Source organism: Protopterus annectens, chromosome 11.part0 (genome assembly GCF_019279795.1).
Source record: "Protopterus annectens isolate FY-2018-M chromosome 11.part0, PAN1.0, whole genome shotgun sequence".
In the NCBI taxonomy this organism is placed as follows: domain Eukaryota; kingdom Metazoa; phylum Chordata; order Ceratodontiformes; family Protopteridae; genus Protopterus; species Protopterus annectens.
In genome coordinates, this window is record NC_056745.1 from 1,155,989,161 (window position 1) to 1,156,009,533 (window position 20,373).

General features: G+C 44.3%; 1 protein-coding gene across 1 annotated transcript in view; it reads right to left on the reverse strand.

Moving 5' to 3' along the window:
- DNAJC2 (DnaJ heat shock protein family (Hsp40) member C2) overlaps positions 1 to 20,373 on the reverse strand; it is a 1,234,748-nt gene that overhangs the window by 724,471 nt on the left and 489,904 nt on the right. Inside the window, exon 11 of the mRNA XM_044088515.1 lies at positions 1,804 to 1,895. Within this exon, the coding sequence (XP_043944450.1) occupies positions 1,804 to 1,895 (92 nt within the window). The remainder of the gene's footprint in view (positions 1 to 1,803; positions 1,896 to 20,373) is intronic.

The window sequence follows — 20,373 nt, forward strand, 5'->3', positions numbered from 1 at the left end:
TTCCAGATGGTTGCTTGTTCATAAAGAAGCATTAAACAAGCACTGCACAAGACTCCTACAGTAGCAAGCATTTCAAAAAGCAAATATTGACATGGTAAGATGGCAAATTACTCAAAGCATCCAAATTTAGTGACTAGTAGCAGAAATCCTTTTTTCTTTCCTAAATACCCTTGCACAGAATGCTAAATGAACATAATGCTAACAATCACAGTAATTCATTTTTCTTCACCTAAATCACACTTCTGCTTGTGTTTGTACAGATGACCAGTATGCAATGGCACAGAAGAATAAAGCCCTTACTGCTTCCCAGATGACTTGTGTTCAATTAACGGCATGGGAGCTGATGGCATCATAGGGGAAGGATGGGGGTGAGTGGCCAATGTCGGCTTACCCATCCTTTGGGGAAATGACAACCTAGACTTATTGGAGTAAACACAGTAGAAGTGTGACAAACTGTGTGCTGCAAAAACAGTGGTTGCGCATGTGCGGAAGCATGCATGTGCCTCCCAAGGGCAACTACTGCAAGGCTGGCATTATGATGGAACACCAGCATCCTCTCTCTCTCTCTCTCTTTTCATTGGCTTTGGACAAGGGTCAGGCTGAGTTCAAGGGAAGCTAAGATGGAATGAGAAGAGGATCTAGTGGCAGTTCATGGTCAGCTGCAGAAAAAAATGTACTGAAACCATGAATCATTATACAATTTTTTCAAAATTCTGTACTTCCTAACTATCAAGTCTCTCTCTCGGATGCTCCATGCCACCCTCACCTTCATTTGCCACCTCTCTAGCACTCCACATCACCTTCTAAAGGAGAGCTGCCTCCTTCCAAAAGGAGGATATGTTTTCAGTACCTACAGCTTTAACAGGATCAAGGGGAGAGAGAATCTCTGTCAGGTTGTCATTTGTGACAGGAATGAATATTGCATGTTTAGTCTAACTCCTTCCTTGACACTTGATCAACCTCATATACTCCTGCACCAGGGCTCATCTGAGTGTAGTTGTCACTTATGAATGGATCTTGCTGATGTTGGGCACCCATCCATCCACAACTCCTTTTCCCATATTTTGCACATGGGGTCTAGCTGTCACTTCAACCGTGACAATCAGATAGAGCCAAGCATATTCCTAGCCTATTGTGCAGCATGTTGTACCTTCCCTTCTCCAACAAACTTTGTTACTGCAGCATTCAAACCATTCCCCCCCTTCCATGATTGGTGATCAGGTATGAATAAGTCACTCCTGATCTCCCCCCCTTGCAGGTTTCCAGCTTGAAAGTTACTAGCTGATTCCAGGTACTCTGAGTCATGATCAAGGCTTTATCCCTGTGCACCATCAACCATAAAAGACTGCCTTGTTTGCTATAGCACAATTAACAGCTGTTCATTCTCCAGTGTCTAACTTACCTTACTCAGGGCTACAGGGGATTTGCAGCCTATCATGGGAAGAAGCAAGTGTAAGGCAGACAGACAGTTTTGAATGGCATACCAACCCATCACAGAGGGCACATGCACTCAAACACTGCTGTGAGCATGTCGATAATAAATGTAAAATTCTACAATATGCAGTCTCAACACCATACAAAGCAGTGCTCTGATGTCCTGGCAAGAACAAAACAAGCTGGAGAGAGAGAGAGAGAGATCCAAAGTAATAACACGTAGGACATTACACAAGAACAGAGCACACTTTCACACTCCACAAACAGCAATTAACAAGGAAGAATGATTTTACTGAAATATGAGCATGCAATTTTTTTATTGTATCCCCCAACCCCCCCCCCCCCAAAAAAAAAAACATTCAAACTGACCAACTAATGTTCTTATCCTATTCATTTCTTCTTTTTTCCTTTGGGCACGGGCTGCTCTGTTTTGCTTTTCAATCCACTTTCGTTCATCTCGGCTGCAATAAAACAGAAAAAAAAATCATTAAATCCCCAAATAAATAGAATCTAGAATTTACTATAAATAGTGAAACTCAATGATTAACAGTCATACATTCTTATTTTAAAGTGACTGCCATACAAAGTCGTACTAGGTACAAGTGCATACATGTACATAACATAACCACACATCAGTCAGGAAGAGCTCATCGTAGCAAGTAAATCATAACACAATAGCATTTACTCACCAGCACAGCTGTGGATTCAGCCATTTTTTTCCCTTGGCAATCAGGAATGTCTCACACTGCCACTGCAGCTAGTACTAAATGGGCTTATATTATGCCCTACATTTAAAGCAGTACTTGTTGACAGCATTTTCACTTGTTCCAAATTATGAATTCTCAAATTACTTGCTGAAATTCATAGTAAGCAAATGATTAAAAAAAAAACACACACACACACAAACAACACTGCAACAAATCTTCCAACATCGTACAAAGATGTGACCATTCAGGACTTCCAATGCTGCCAAGTTTAAACTGTCCTAGAAATTCCAGGAATAACTCTTCTCGTGACTCAAGAGAAATTCCAGGAATAACTCTTCTCGTGACCCAAGAGAGGGTGTGGGTTAAATGCCTTTGCTGCTACAGGGATCGCTTCCTTGAAGATCTACTCATATGTCCTGATAAAGTCAATACACTGCAAATGAGGACTGGTTGCCACAGGCAGTCCTTTGGTGGCATCAAAAAGATCTCCTAAGTTTAAGCTCCTCCCCTCATGCTCATGATATTACTCTTATAAACCGATCTCGTTTGACATGTTTGCATCAAGATAGATCTCCATTTTATTTGAATGCTTTTCACTACAGACATTGTTTTACCTTTTGGGAGAGAAGTGATATTTTTCCCTGATAATTTTTCATATTCAGTGTAGTCATTAATTTACTTGACAGTTTTCTTGCCTTTATTATTCTTTTATAAACTTTTCTCTCCTCTGCTTTTTTAAGGCTTTGCATGTGGCATTAGGCCTCAGTCTGCTTTCCTATTCAGGTTTTCCTTTTAACTGCTTTAAAAACATTTTTCAAAATTTTGTTGCGTTAAAGTGCAGTACAGTGTTACTCACTTTAGCCTAGCCTGTTTACTGCAATTTGACAAGGGTTTGTATGTTTTGGTAATCTTAGAGAGTCCGTGTTTTTGACTTTAGCCTGGCCAGTTTACTGCTCTTAGTTAAGGATTTACTGTATTTGCTTTTGTACAAAATTTGACCTGGTTGTATTGGCTTTGGTGGTATTATGCATAAGGTCACCTTCTAGTTTAAAAAAAAATGCTCCAAATGTGGGCATATGATCCCCTTGTCAGGCCACAGATAACCTCTGTTTTGTGTGCCATGGGTTGGATCATTTATAAGAGAAAAATGACATTTGTCAAAATTGTGGTTCTGCAACACAGCAGAAATAAACAAAAGGACTGCTTAAAGTGGGAGGCAATAAAAATGAGGAGGAAAAAAGGAAACAGAAATGGATACTGGCAGAATCCAGACCTAGGAATACAGACAGGTATTATCTTCCGAAAGTTTCTAGGAGGGAGAGTACTCCTATCAGGGCTACAACTATCCCCATTCCTCCTTCTTCCACTAGAGTCCAGTGTGCCAGGACCTTAAAAAGGACTACTTCTCTGAGTGCAGGTTGTCAAAATATCTTGAGCAGATTCCTTCTTTGGCTCTTTGAATTAGGTACTCTAGGTCAGTACAGAGCTCCACTGAGAATTTTGACTGGGACCAAATGATGAAGGCCTTATCAAAGCCCACATGTAACAGTGCCCTTTATTCTTCCCTGTTTGTCTCAATAGAATGACCCTTCCCTTGTACATTTGCTGTTCCTATCCAGGGACAGGATTTGGCACCAGGAGTACTGGAGCTAACTCTTGGAACCATGTAATTTTCAGGACACTGACAGTAGGTGCTCTACTTCTGTGGCACCGACAGCATCCAAGCCAGAGGTCTTCAAGATTGACAACTAGACACAGACTGACACCAGGCTCCTTCAGTCGATTCAAGGTGTTACAGTCGTCGACCTTCAAAACCACTGCATCAAAACCCTCCAGAGGACTCTATTTTAACTCCAATGCATGGCACAGTTGGTCTGGCACTAATTCTGGTGCTGGCGGGCTCTCCCTTGAAAATTTACTACTAAAGCAAGTTTGTAATCTATGCAAGAAGTATGTACACAGGACAAAATAGCTGCCTCCAGAATATTTCTGAAGTCCACCACTTCCCAGTATGCCTTCAAAGACAAGGCTCTAGTAGAATGTGCCTTGACCCCGCCTGAAGTGAATTATCATAATGCAAACAAAAAGTAATAGCGAGGGACAACCATCTGGAAAATATCTGTTTTGACATGGGTTGCCCTTTCTTTGTCCTATCATAAGAAATATGCAGTTGTTCAGCTTTCGTAAAGGACTTGGTTCTGTCAAGATAATACCAGAGCTGTCTAGGCATGTCCAGAGTATGAAGAATCCTTTCTCCCCTGTTTTTTTAAGCTCATGAAAGAATACAGGGAGATAGATGGCTTGATTCAAAGTAAGGAAACTAGTAGTGGCACAAATGAGGAATTTGTTCTAAAAATAATCCTATCTCTATGATAATGAAAGCTTGCAACTCCGATACTCTCTTGCAGATGTCAGAACAATAAGCAAAACAGTCTTCCAAATCATGAATGGTAAAAAAGCCTTCTAAGCTGGTACAAAAGGCAGCAGATTTAGCTTTCCAGCACAAAGTTAAGATCCCAACAAATGTCATTTGTTTCCTAGGTAATATTAAATGAAAAACGCTTTGCCTGAACAAAGCCAGAAAAGAAACCATACTGAAATGGCTGAAAGACCCACCTCATCTCATTAAAGGAGTGAGACAGGCCAGAGGATAGTAATTCACACAAATATTAAAGAACCAGTGGTATAGAATCTCTTAAATTAGTTACTACTGTGGCATAGACTATAAAATCTTTTTGAATTAGCAACATAAAATGTCCTAATAGCATGGTTTCTTGCCACCTTTAATATCTGCTGCAGATCCTCAGAAACAAGATGCCTAAAAAGTATAAAAATTGAATCCTCCAGGCAGTCAGTGAAAAACATTTGTTGTCCAGGCCTGCCTGCAAGGAGCTCTGGTGCAGAAATTGTTTAACTGCCTGCTTTGAAAAAGGCAGGAAGCTCACTTTGAGGTGTTCACACAAGAAAACCTTGCTCCGATGGACACAATCTTCTGGCTTCACAAAGGTAACTGACAGTTAATTTTGGGATGACTCTGTGACATCCAGACCTTTCCAAACATGGCAGGATAGAAGGTCCACCATCTCGTCCACTGGTGGGACTACCCAGGACATAGCTGAATCAGTTCCAAAAGCCGTGAGAAACACGGATCTTCTGGGGGGAGGAGGTATTCCTGTGGGGAATCTAATTGCCCCTTTTTGCACATGAGCTTCGAAGAGGGATCCCCTGTGGGATACTTTGGGAAGGACTCAGAAGTGTGAGAAGAATCCTGGAAGAGAACCATTTCCAGGCTTGAACTGGCCCAGCTGCCCAGATGGGACAGTATGAAGAGACTCCTTGCCCAAGGCAGGCAGCTGTAGAAAGGGTGGACCCAAGGATGCCTTGTCCACAGAGGTGGAAAATGCTCTCTGCACTACTTCAAAAACAGAAGTTGGGGGGAACCAAAAACTGAAGTCACCTGCCCAGGATGGCTTACAGCATTCCCATGATCCTGCCTCTACACAAAGATCGGAGCAGAATTCCCCAGTGTTGAGCCTCCAAGAGGGAAAATGACTCAAAGAACTTCAAAGTCAAGCCCAACCCCCTGGATTCTGCGCAGACGCTACAGCACCAAGATCCCTCCAGCTCCAACAGTGTCGGCATCAACTGGAACAGAGGTGTTGTCAGAGCAGATGAGGGCCAAGCCTTCGCATCATGCATAGACAAATTTGGAACTCTCAGGTCCAATGGATCCAAACCCCCAAGACAGATCAGAGTAGAGACAAGAGTTGGGTCTGGGCTGGTGGTAAGCTCAAGGGTCCGATGGGTGACAGACATTAAGACTCTCAACTGAATCTGGGTCCTGAGAAATTTTCTTATCATCCTGTCCACATATACTCCCGTTAGGCTCCTAGTTGACATGAGAGATGAGAAGGTTGAGGGTGGCCTGGAAGTCCTTTGAGAAGTCTCCTGGAAGACTGGAAGAAAGGAGAATGAAGCCTTGTGGGGATAGGCTCTGGGGTGTACCTTAGTAAAAGGTGGACCTGAGACTAATTAGTCTATTGTCGGATCCGAGAAGCCAGAAGGATCCAATGTTTGGAAACGTTTTGGAGAGGAGCCGTACCCAAAACACAGGAAAGAAGAATCAGAGGATTGCTTCTTAGAATTTTTGCCTTTCACAGATGCAGCCCCCTTGATCTTCTCTGATTAGTTAGAAGGGACACGATTCAGCAGACATTGTCATAGTAGTAGAAGGGAGCAAAATCCTTTCAGAACCAGTTTATTTCGGTGCCCTCTAAGTGCATGGTGATTGAAACCCACACATCTTACACTACACATTGAGATGAGTTAACCTAAGGCAATAAGCATTTCTGGTGGGCATCCATGTTGGGGATCTTATGCCCACATAAGGAACATTTCTTAAATCCAACTTGTATGACCAACAATAAAAAAACATAAGGAAGCAATACCCAACAACAGGTAGCAAGAAGGGGTAGACTGACAGAACTAAAGCAAGGCATGAGGCCCGTATAGAGAGACAAAACCAACATTGAAACTAATCCTATAAGCAAGTTTTTTATTTATTTATTATGAGAAAACAGGGGAGGATGGAAAGGAATATGAGAGAGAACCCAATAAAAAAAAAATAGGTAACAGCAAAGCACACAATTTATCTGACCCTACACACTAGAGTACAGTAGAACACGTCCTAATGTTGAAGCAGCAAATGAGATATGAAGGGGAGGAGCTCAAGCTATGGAGCTAAGGTCTATGGAAATAGTCAAAGCTGTGATTTGACATCATAGATTAAGGAATGGACAAAAAAAGACATCAGATACATCTGTTTACCTGGCCTGCCTGGAAGGAGTCCAGGTGCAGAAATTGTTTGTCTGCTTTGAAAGATTCAGACCAGATCACTTTGAGGTGTTCACCACCTCATTCAATTTCCATTCGTAGGGATATATCTTGGTCTTGCTCAGCCAGTATGCCACTACGTTTTGCTATGATGGAATGTAGGATGCTTGGCCTGTTTAAACAATGCTTCAGTGCGACCTTCCAAGCTACCATAGCCAGCCTGTGCAGAGAGTAATACTGGATGCTCCTCTGTTTATGCATCACATCACTGGTGCTGACTATAGTTATTTGAAGAGGTCCGGGGACCACAGGAAAAGGAGAGATTCTACAGCATGGATCACAGCTAACATCTTTCTTGTTTACGTGCTTTGGCCTGTCTATTTTGCTACAAAGACCCTGCACTTTTATTCCCACTGATACAACACCCTAAACAAAATCTGATGAGTCTGTTGTAACAGACTGAGCTGGAGTTGTGGGAAAGAGACAGAATGGAAGTCCTGCATTCAAGGAAATCTGTTTGGTCCCCTGCGCTAGCAACCAATGCATTCCATGAGTGGTGTGTTTGCCATGTAACTTTTTATATGTTATTTGTAATACTGCAGAACCAAGTACATAGATCTCAATATATATTTTGTGGATTGTATTTGCTGTAATACTTTATATGTTTTTATAATTTATTGGTAGTTATGCAGAGTCTAGTGCAGAGGTTTTAAGCTTTAGATTATGGTTTTACTTTTCTGTAATTCTGGTATACCTAGCTCTATTTTATGTAGTGTCAGGTTGTTAATGAGCCACTTATATTTCCTCTACAGCAAGTTACCATATTTGCAAAATATCTGTGGTAGACTGGGTTACTGGTTGTACAACTGGTTGTAGGTACCCTGCAAGAAGCAGTAGATCATTCCCTAGACCATAGTGATCTATAATGACAACTACCACCATTCTAGTTTACTGTGAACAGCTGCATCCGTGTCAACTTAGGATTCATGCTAATAATTCATCAAGATGCTCTGATACAGGTAGCAATGTACACAAATGCACAGTGACAGCATATTGGTTAATAGAGGAGACAGTACTATTTCTCAAAGGACTACATGGTATAATGAATTCTATTAATAATGTGAATGTTACCACTTTCCTTGTTTTGCATAGTGTGACTTTAGCTATACTACAGATTCTCTTATGTATATTTTAGCACTGAAGGTTACACCACTGAAAATTTAGTCGATTCATTTGTACTGCAGGAATTTATTTTACTCTTACTACATACTCCCTCTCTCTAATGAGCTCTTCACCTCTCTTTCAGTTTCTTTAGGTTACAACCCTGCTACAACAGCAATCTCTCTGCAGCAGTGCTAAACACCGGCACCCTCCCAAGCCCTCAGCAAAGAACAGAGCCCCAATGCCGAAAAAATAACTGTGCTGTTAAGTTCATTTCTGACTTCAATCTCTTTGCCTAATATAATGCATAAGTTCTGAGTTACTTTCAGTGGCGTGCACACCAAGAGACATTATCCTTGGTTTCCTCCATTTTTATCCCCCTCTAGTATGTTCTCTGGCCTCGAGCCAATAATCCCATGCCCCCAGAGCTAAGTACCAAACAGGTATTTCACCCAGCATAGCTCTGCCAACCCTTACAGCCCCCCCCCCCCCATCAACTGGAGCCTCCTTCCTCACATCTATGTGAACAAGCACTGCCTTATGCAAAAGGTACCTAAGCAGAACTGCCATTGCATAAATTCAGACTTTGACACTCTGCCACTCTCATTAATTTAACTTTAGAAGCAGAGTGCACCACCACATCACATATCAAGGCACTTTACTAGTTTAACTACCTCAAAACCAGAAACTATTGTAAATTTTGAAAAATGCATCCATTTCATTACCTAGGCATCTAAATCCAAATCCAGATAAAAGCACCCTTAACATCAACCAGTCTGCTGACCAACACTGTCTACTTTTTCTGCAATAACATTGGTATAATATTTGCTACCTGCCCATGCTGATACTTTGATATTGACTGGTGAGAACATCACTTGCTGATAGTTTTTGCAGCATCCAGTGGACAGGTCGCACTCCTCAACAAAATGCATGACCTACATGTCAACATATTGCTATACACCCCTGACACTGCTGTCCTAACAGAAACCTGGCTGAAATCTGACATAAATGAGAATGTAATCTTACCTCCAGGTTATAATATACATAGTTTGGACAGGACTAACAGACGTGGAGGAAGAGTAGCCATTCTTTAAAAAGCAATTCTCAAACTACAATGCTAAGATCCAGTCAAACAACCTTTCAGCAACGCTGAAATATTTCTTACTAAACTCAAAATAAACCCCAAATATTTAATCATCGTTTAATCATCGTAGATATTTATATTCCACCAGGTAATAACTCAGAGGAAGTATTCCACTACACATCACTAGCATTCCCACAAGAAACTATAACTATGGGTGACTTTAATGCCAACTGGAACAAATGCAACACTGATAATCTCATTAATTTCATCAATCTGCATGGCTTTAGACAACTCATACAATCCCTGACTACAATAGACAAATCCACCAACAGGCAATCCACTCTCAACTAGATCCTAACCAATAAAACATCTCAAATCTCACGTTTTGGCCATCTCCCAGACAGTATCAGTGACCACCTCCCAAGACAGCTACTAAAACAAAACTCATCCCCCCAGAAACACCACATCTAAACAATTTCAGAACAAAAAAAGACTTCAGCCCTGAGACATTTAACTCTCTCCTACACACTTACAATTGGACCCAATCAAAACAATACCCCTAGATACTACAGTAGAGAACTTCAACTCTGCTTTCCTCAATATCCTAAATAAACCAGCCCCATGTAGAACCACAAAAATCAAAGCAAATTATGCACCATGGCTAAAAAGAGAAATTAAAAACCTACTTAAAGGGACAAAGCCTGGATGCAATGGCACATTAACAAAACCCAAGCCAACTTCAACCAGAACCAGAACCTAGAAATAAAGCTAAAACCCAAACAAAGGTAGATAAAAAAAAAACTACTACATTGATATCCATGGAAAAAAATGTAACAATCCACAAAAATTTTGGTCTGCCCTGAAAAAGCTCCTTCAGCCAGGCCAACAAAGAACCTGGACCCCAACAGTTACTTCTAGTCAAGATAGCTTAGCTACACAATTCAATACATTCTTTACTACATAAATACTTAAACTTACTAAAAACTACTAACTCCCCACCAACTATCCCAGCCCTGCTTATAGAAAATAATGATACATTCCACTTTAAGTATATCCCAACTAACACCATAAAAATACTTCTTAGCAAACTTAAACAAATCTCTCTAGCTCCACATAATTTACTATCAGAATATCTTAAACTTGAAGCAGATGCCATAGCAAACTATCTCTATCCTGATCAACTGCTCTATCTCAGAACATGTCCCATAGCTCTGGAAAACATCATGTATCACCCCACTTCATAAAGGGGGAAACTCTACCAAAATCTCTAATTGCAGACCCATAGCAATTTTATCCCCACTAGCCCAAAATCCTACAAAAATGCATCCATACACAGCTTATGAACCATCTCTTAACTAACAAACTCTTAACAGACACACAACACTGTTTCAGCCCCTACCACAGTACCATAACTGCTATCCTAAACTAACCATTACAGAAATGATGGCAAAATAGCATCTTACATCTTTCTAGATCTCTCTAAAGCTTTCATGACTGCATCCCACCAGAAACTCCTTACCCAGTTAGCCTCCCTTAAACAGTCACCCTACTCTTGCTTGGTTTCATAATAGTCTGATTGCCAACAAGCAGTCAAATGGCAACATGAATTCTCTTCTCTTCTACCTGTATCCATGGGGGTGCCTCAGAGCTCAATCCTGGTGCCCCCTTTTCTTTACTATTTTTACAAACAAGCTACATTCTACTACCCATCTTGCCACCATCATTCAGTATGCAGATGACTCAACACTCACCTGTGCCGACTCCACCTAACAACTCAAAGTAAAAACGGAACAAGCTTTTTCAGCAGTCAAATTTTGGCCATCCGATTCACAACTAATACTCAATCCAGTTATGTACTTACCATAACATTTCATCTGTGTTGTCCATTTTCATTTTTCCTCAACATATGGGTTCGGACCAAATACTCAGATCTGACTCGGCTGTTAGCTCATGGCCACCAAACGCTCGAGCTCCTTCCCTACCCATAATGCACCAGCACTAACATCCCTCAGACCTTGTTTGCAGCTTGATATGAAGACCATAAAGAATTATCATCATAAGAGTTCAACACATGGGACGTGTGTGGTGCCCCATGAATTTCATTCCTCCAGAATTCACTTGTGATAAATGGAAGGAAATGGAGGGTGGGGAGTTGAGGAAGAATGAAAATGGACAACACAGATGGAACGTTATGGTAAGTACATAACTTCTTTATTGGATGTTGTCAATTTTCATTCTTCCTCAATTTATGGGAAAAAGTCCCAAGCTATCTAAATTCCTGGGTGGATTTTTATGAAGGATATTCCTGAGTACGGTTGAGGCAAAGGTCTCTCTACCTCAAGACCATCTCTAATTTGTAATGAATGATAAAGGTACTAGGATTTGACCAAGCAGTTGTCTCATAACTAGACTCCATGTGTAGTCTAGACTAGATTACAGTGGAAGTGGTCATAGGTGTAGTTGAAAGAGCCTATATTGCTCTGTTAGGGGGAAATTAAATTTAGTGCAGACAAAAAAGGTAATCTGTCAACCACTTCGTTATAGTTACTTTTGTGACCAAATTGCTAATTTTGATTAATTGATCTGTCTTCCTAAGTTTTTAGTTCTGTGCAGGTAGAAACGTCATTATCTATAAACAAGAAGTTATGTACTCACCATAACGTTCGATGTATGTAGTCCATCTCGCCTCACATTCTTACTCACGGGTTCTGAGCCAAATATCGGCTCCGACTCGGCCAACTTTTACTTTCTAGAACAAAGTCTCTAATTGGCTGGGCTAAACAGGTATCCCATGTTGCACTGCTCCATAGCCACAGATCTAGTTTGCTGCAAAACCACAATCGCACCTCATGCATAACAACAACACACTACAGTAGAACACTATCAAGGGGAATAAGAAAAAAACAACTGCCATTGAAGGGTACTCAACGCCAATTTCAGCCTCCAAATCCTCCAGGAAGGGGGCAGGTAGGAGGGTACGTAAGAATGTGAGGTGAGATGGACTACATACATCGAACGTTATGGTGAGTACATAACTTCTTGATGTTAGATAGCCCAATCTCGCCTACATTCTTACTCACGGGACAGCGTCCCTAGCACTTCTATCCTGGGAGGCTCAAAGGAAGATACTCCTGAGGACTGTGGAACCAAAGGAAGCCCGGCCCCTAGAAGCCACATCCAGTTTGCAATGAGTAATAAAGGTGTGTGGGGAAGCCCACGTGGCTGCAGCACAAATATCATCCAAAGAAAGTCTGGCATGGTAAGCTGTTGACGCAGAAACAGCCCTGGTAGAGTGAGCCTTGACTGGGAATGGTAGATATTTGCCCGCAGAGGAGTAAATAAAGGAAATACAGCTTGAAATCCATCTGGAGATTGTAACCTTGGAAATGGGGGATCCCGCTCTACCTCCTGAAAAAGACACAAACAAATTGGTCAGCTTTCCGTAGTTGTTTTGTCCTGTGTAATTAGAATCGCAATTGCCTGTGCGCGTCCAATTGATGAAATCTAAACTCTGCTTTGTTCGAGAATTGAGGGAAGAAAATTGGCAGCTCAAGGAAGAAAGGATGGATTAGGTCTAAGAGAAACCCTGTCCTTATGGAAGATTAAATACGGGGGTTTGATGGACAAAGCTTAAATCTCTGACTCCCATCTAGCTGATGTGATGGCCATCAAGAAAGCAGTCTTCCAAGGCAGGAACTTTAAGTCACATGAGGCAGCCGGTTCAAAAGGTGGGGAAGTCAGGGCTTGCAAAACAAAGTTTAGATCCCAAGGCATGATAGGTTCTGACACAGGAGGCCAGAGTAACAAGGTGCCCTTCAGAAAGGCCTTACAGAGTTTATGTGCCATAAGGGAAGGCTCGTAGGAGGTATGAAAATTTGAAATAGCAGCCAGCTGCACTTTAATGTTAGCAGGGGCGGAACCCTGTTGAAAGAGCATGGACAGAAAATCCAAAACAGCAGGAATTGGGGCTGTGTAAGGGTCAAGTCCTTGGGCCTGAGCCCAAATGGAAAATCTATTCCATTTGCTGGAATACATCTTCCTGGTGGAAGACTTATGAGAAGAGGATAAAATGTGCACCACCTCAGGCGAAAAACGATGAAGTCTAACTAACGACGGAAGTGGAGTAGCCAGGCTGTCAACCTGAGGGTCCGCAGGGAGGAATGGAACTGCCCCGACATGTGCGTCAGTAGGTCTGGTACTAGGTCCAAGGACTGTCCACCGCGAATTGATGAAGAAAGGAGAACCAGACTTGGCGAGTCCAGTGTGGGGCAATTAGAATCATCTTGCTTCCCAAGGATATGGCTTTCTGAATCACTCTTGGTAACAGAGGAAATGGAGGGAAAGCACAGAGCAGACTGAGGGGCCAATCGTGGACTAGAGCATCCCTGGGTGACTCCCCCTGTGGGGGGGATCAGGGTGAAGTAGCTGCTGCATTTGGCATTGAGGGGACTGGCAACAAGATCGCAGCAAGGCTGACCCCACCTGTTGAAAATCTGTTCTGCAATCAGGAGGTTCAGAGACCACTTGTAAGGCATCAGAATAGCTCTGCTCAGCCTGTCTGCTATCACATTGGCCTTCCCCGGAATGTGCATTGCCACTAGAAACCATTGGGAAGACGCTGCCCACTGCCACACTCTCATGGCCTCTCTGCACAGGGGGTAAGATCTGGTTCCTCCTTGCTTGTTTAAGTACCACACAACGGACATGTTGTCCGAATGAACTGCAATCATTCCCAGAGGAAGAGAGCTCTGAAGTGCCCGCAACGCCAATAACACCGCTCTCACCTCTAAAACACTGATGAGCAGATGTACCTCGTGATCTTGTCACGTGCCTTGGACTGTCCTGCCAAGATAATGCCGCCCCATCCCATCTGGGAAGCGTCCGTGGTCACCGTGGCGACGAAGGGACAAATGGTTTTCCTTCGTCCAGATTGGGGGGCATAGCCACCAACGAAGATCCTGCTTGCATCGGTCTGTGAGTAGGATCTGGTGGGAAAGGGGGAGTTTCTGAAAGGACCATTGGGCAAAGAGAAGCCACTGAAGAAGCTTCATGTGTAATCTTGCTAGAGGCACCAACATAATGGTAGCTGCCATGGATCCCAGAAGCTGAAGCACCCATCTCGCTTGTACTTTCCTGAGGGGTAATAAAGCATGATTCTACAATACTCCGATCCTTTCTTGTGGCAGAAAGGCTCGCATTTGTATGGTGTCTAGCTCTGTGCCTATAAATGTGACACGTTGTGAGGGCAGCAAGGCAGATTTTTCCCAGTTCAAGGTAATTCCTAGTTGTTGACAGAGGGTAATGGTAGTGTCCCTGGCCCAGATGAGAAGATGCCTGGTGGGGGCGGTAAGGAGCCAGTCGTCCAGGTATGGAAACACTTGGAATCCTTGACGTCTCAAGTGAGCTGTCACCACCGCCAAGCACTTGAACACCTGGGGGGCCGTAGCGAGACCAAAGAGCTGGGCACGAAACTGGAAATGACTGGCTCCCAGCTGGAAGTGCAAGTGACTCCTGGATGCCCTGTCCATTTTGATATGGTAGTAAGCATCATTGAGGTCGATGGAGCACATCCACACTTCTTTTCCCCGCAATGGGAAAATGGAATGAAGGGTGACCATTCGGAACTTGGACTTCAGAATGTAGTGGTTTAATCGACTGAGATCTAGAATGGGTCTCAGGTCCCCTGTTCTTTTAGGCACCAAAGAGAGTCTTGAGTAAGTCTCTAATCCGATTTGGTCTGAGGGAACAGGTTGGATGACTCCTTTGTTTAGCAGCTTTAAGACTTCTAATGCTGCGTGACCTCTTTGACTGGGTGGAACGTCTGGGATCCTCCTGACTGGCGGGGGGGGGGTCTGACAAAAAGGGAATGGAATAACCTCTGGAAACTATTCAGAGTACCCATCGATCCTGGGTGATGCTTGCCCAGGCGTCCTGGTAAAACGAAATGCGGCAACACATCAGGAATGATGGTAAGAGGAACCGCAAAAGGAATCATGGTCTCCCGAGTTGTGGGGGCCTCCTCTGCCTCAAGGGCGGCGTCTTCCAGAATAACCTCCCCCTCCTCTGCCTCTGGAGGGGGACTCACCTTGTGCGGCAGGGAAAAACTTCTGGGATTTCTTGAACCACATCTTCCCTCCTCTCTGAGCCTTGGGGTAAGGCCTAGAGGGGAGGGAAAAACAGACCCCTACAGCAGACAGGATCTTTCCCTCTTGCTCGCATCTGGTGAGGGTGTGTCTCACTCTGGTCCCAAAAAGTGAGGACCCATCAAAGGGGGCGTCAGTGAAGGAAGACTTGAAGGTCTCCACAAAATGACACAGGCGCATCCAGGCTTGCCTCCTGAGGGCTACTCCCGAACTAGCTGCCCTACTCGCCCCCTGGGCTGCATACGAAATGAGCCTCATGGACGAGTTGACAATCGAATTGAGGGTAGACACCTGGGAGTTAACAGTGTGTGCTAACGCCTCAGGTACGTTACCCGTTAGAGTACCTCCTAACTCCTCTGGAGCCGAGTAAAATGACAATGATATGTCAGTGACCGCAGGGTGAAGGTCGCTGACGAGAGGGTATGCTTCCCATAGCGGTCCATGCTCCTGGACTCCTTGTTAGGAGGATGGACAGAAGAAGACTCGGCTACTTCCTGATGTGTGGCCGCTGCCACCACCATGGCATCTACAGAAACCCTTTTGGACAGGAACTCTTTTCCCGGGGGGGCAGAAAGAAACTTATTGGGCCTTCTGGGCACAGGTTCCACCGAATCAGGATTCTCCCACACCCTTCAACAAATTAAATCCAGGAGCTCGTCGAAGGGTGAAGACACCCAGGAGGCAGAGGGTTGAGCTCCAAAGGCCTTGAGGAATACAGACTCCTCCTCAGAGGGGGTTTTGGATGGCCAGTCGCCTCTTTGTCTCAATATCAGAGGATGACTGGGGGGACCCCTCTGACTCCTCGAGGTCGGTATCATAAGTGAGAGACTCGTCCTGGGGGTCTATGTGCTTCCTCTTGCACAACTTCTTTCTGGGGGGCTCCTCAGGCACAGACTCTGAGGGACCCTCAAAGTTGGGGACCGCTCATGGGAGTATCCCCAGATCTTTGGGCTCTGCCATCCACTGATAGGGGGGCATCAGAGGCTCTAGCCGGGGTGGAAGGGGACGGAATGACTGATCCGAGTGATGTAACTGAAGATCTGGCCAGTGTGCTCCTCATGGCCTCAAAGGCGGGTCCCCCCGAATCAGAGGGCCGACCGGCCACCGAGGCCACGACCGGGGTCGGGGTTCCCCGAGCCGATGCGCCGAGGGGGAGGCTTGGAACTGACAGCTGGCCCAAAGTATCTCCCTCGGACCCAACAGAGGAAACCCGAGTACCGAAACCTGTGGACGGGACCGACATGGTTGGAGCCGACGTCAGCACCGATAAACCCTTGAGGGGTATCGGAGCCGGCACAAGAACATCACTTGGAGCGGAGCACTCCGGCTCCGAAGACAAGGAAGGGCTCGGAGGAGGAACCATCGACACAAGCATCGGGACGGGCTCCGGAGCGGACTGGGTCAGAGCCGAGAATAATTTTGCCAACACTGCGACTGTAGGAGCCTCTGAACCACCCTATCGACATCCAAATTGGACAGCCTGGAGGACTTGGGAGGACAGAGAGGGGGATTGGGATCTCCTATCAGGAGAGCCATGCCTAATGCTGGGAGACCGTCTCTGAATGGGTTCCAATAATATTGGAGCCGGCGTCGATTCCAGTACAACAGATACCTCCTGCGGCCCCGAGGACAGAGGAGCCGAGGAAGTAGAGTCCAGTTTAGAAGTTTTCTCCGGAGGCTCGGAGGAGACCGTCAGAGTTGGAGATCTTTTCTTCGCCTTCAAAGTCGTAGACTGAGTACTCTAAGTCGAGTCTAAAGACTCCTCAAATGAAGGTTTTAGGAGTCCCTTCAATATAAGTTTATTTTTTCTTTCCTGTAGCACCCTTGGACTGAAAGTGTGGCAAAAACTACAGGATTCTTGCAAGTGAATTGCTCCTAGGCAATACACACACATGGAATGTCCATCCGTAATAGACATCTTGTAGCTACATTTGGAACATTTCTTAAAACCCAAAGGTTTATGTTCCTTTTGATCCTTAAATATCTCAAGTAAGGTATTCAACACCAAGACGAAAGGGAGACCTAGCCGGGAAACAACAAAGGCAGGAAACTATAGCTACACACAAAAACCCAAGAAAGTACAGTTTTGTACCTACCATAAATATAGATGTTCGAGTGCTAATACAGCTGCAGTAATCAGATGGGTTTTCTGCCGTCAGGCGGTCCCTCGGTTGGCCGAATTCCAAAGTCTTGGTCCGGCGTCGGTTGTCGTCGCTTTCTCTTCTGACGTCAGTGAGGTCAGAGTATATAAGACACAGCCGACGCCATGTTCTTCAGTCTTTCTTGCCCCAGATGGCAGGTGCCCCCAGAAGGAAGGCAATACATAAATTATGCTTATATGTACATACAAGCAATGCAATATAATCCAAAATCAGTAGTTGCAAGCAAACAAACCATAGAAGAATAACCCAGTCAGGTTGTATGAAGAGGTTGTTAGGCCCCATGCCTTTACCAAGTGGGGAAGGAGGGAGGGAAAACTGTACTGCAGCTGTATTAGCACTCGAACATCTACATTTATGGTAGGTACAAAACTGTACTATGTTCATCGTGCATACAGCTGCAGTAATCACAGATGGGTAGAGTCCCAAAGCTACACACAGGGTGGTAGGTACTAGGAGGAACTGGGTTGAGCCAGAACGCCCTGCAAAACAGCAGTGGCAAAGCCTGCTCTTGTTCTGGAATATAAAGGCAGGTGGTAGTGTTTTGTGAAGGTATGTACAGAACTCCAAGTGGCTGCCTCCAAAATATCTTTGGTAGGAACTCCTCTGAGGAAGGCTGTAGAGGTAGCTGTGGCCCTGGTGGAGTGTGATCTGATACCTGTAGGAACAGATTTCCCATGATAGGAATAACAAAACCGTATGCAGTGGCCTATCCACTTTGAAATAGTCTGCTTGGAAACTGGCTTCCCTTGAGCCCCTACAGCATAGGACACAAAGAGTTCTTCTGATTTCCTGAAGGACTTTGTTCTGTCCAAATAGTAACGTAGCTGCCTATGGATGTCTAAAGAATGTAGCAGCCTTTCCCCTTTGTTTTGAGGATTGGGGTAAAAGGTAGGAAGGTGTATGGCTTGATGTAAAGCTACCCTGGATACCACTTTAGGCATAAATGATGGGTTGGTACGAAGGGAAACCCTGTCCTGATGGAAAATGAGAAAGGGCTGCACCGCCATGAGGGCCTGTAGTTCCGAAACTCTACGAGCTGAAGTGATAGCCAGAAGGAAGGCAGTTTTCCAGGACAAATATTGCAAATCTGTTGAGGCAGCTGGTTCAAAAGGAGGCAATGTTAATTTTTCTAGTATGTAATTAAGATCCCAGGCTGGTATTGGTTGTTTCTTTGGTGGTCTTATATTCTTAGCCCCTCTGAGAAACTGTCGTAAGAGTGGGTGAGAAAATAAAGGAGGATCCGTGTTGAATTCTGCAGAAATGGCGGAGGCATGGATTTTTATGGAAGAAAATGAAAGTCCACTGTTCAGCAGCTCAGCTAGATACTGTAATACCTGCAGCAAGTTCAGTTTTCTAGGGTCCTGGCCTTTTTTCTCATTCCAAGAACAAAACCGCTTCCATTTTGCGGAGTAAGCTTTTCTAGTAGATGGCCTTCTGGCCTCCAAAATGACATCCTGCACCTCCTTGGAGAGTAGGGTCTGTTGTGGTGTTAAGAAATTTTCCATGCAGCGAGATTGAGTGTTTTCAGCTGACTGTGAAGAGTTTTGTAGCTGTGCTGAGTCAGCAGAAGAGGCATTAGAGGCAGGGACCAGGGAGGAGTATGTGTTAGGCTCCTCAGGAGTGGGTACCAGTGTTGCCTTGGCCAATCTGGAGCAATCAGTATCATCTTCGGTCTGTCTGCTCTTGCTTTCAAAAGCACCTTGGGCAGAAGAGGCAGAGGTGGGAATGCGTAAACTGTCCATGCTGTCCAACTGAATGAAAGGGCGTCCACTCTCCAGGCCTTTGGATGAAAGGTCCTCGAACAAAACTTTCCCAATTGATGATTCCTGTGGGAGGCAAAAAGATCTATGTCTGGCCTCCCCCACGCTTGGATTATTTCTGTAAACACCTGAGGATGTAACTTCCATTCGTGTGGATCTGTCATATTTCTGCTTAAATTGTCTGCCAGCGTGTTTTCCAATCCTGGCAGGTACTGAGCTTGAAGTTCGATTTGCCATTCCAGAGCCAAGTTCCAAAGAGTCATGGCTAGTCTGCACAAAGGGTATGAATGTGTTCCACCTTGTTTGTTTATGTACCACATTACTGTGGTGTTGTCTGTTCTTATCAGTAATTGTCCTGGATGCAGGAAGTCCTTGAACGCTGTAATTGCATTTATTACTGCTAGCATTTCTTTTTGATTGATGTGAAGGTGCTTTTCCTTTTGGGACCATTTGCCCTGAATGCACCTGTCCGTCATGTGCGCCCCCTAGGCGTAATCTGAGGCGTCTGTTGTGATAACTTGCTTTGCTTGAGGCTTGCAGAATGGAAGGCCTGTGTTTGCTTGACATGCTTGGGCCCACCATAGAAATTCCTTTTGCAAACATGGGATTATTGGTATTATTGTTTCCAAACTGTGACTGTGTTGAGACCATAGGTTTTTTAGGTACCATTGAAGTTTCCTCATATGCAGCTTTGCACATGGGATTAAAAGAATGCAAGATGCCATGAATCCCAGAGCCTGCAGGATTTTCCTTGCAGTAAGCCTGGTACTTTTTGCTAGTATTTTGAAGTACTGAGATAGTTGCCCCTGTTTTTCTGGCGTAAGGTAGGCCATCTGGGTGTTTGTGTCCAAGTTGGCACCCAGGAAAGTTATTTTCTGAGATGGTGTTAGCCTTGAGTTCTCTTTGTTAATTGTGTATCCCAGAGAATGCAGTAACCGTGTCACATATGCCAGATGTTCCAGAAGTATGTGCTTGCTGTCCGCTTGGATCAGGCAGTCGTCCAAATAAGGGTAAATTTGTATCCCTTGAAGTCTGCAGTAGGCAATCACTGATGCCAGGCACTTTGTGAATACTCTGGGCGCAGTAGAG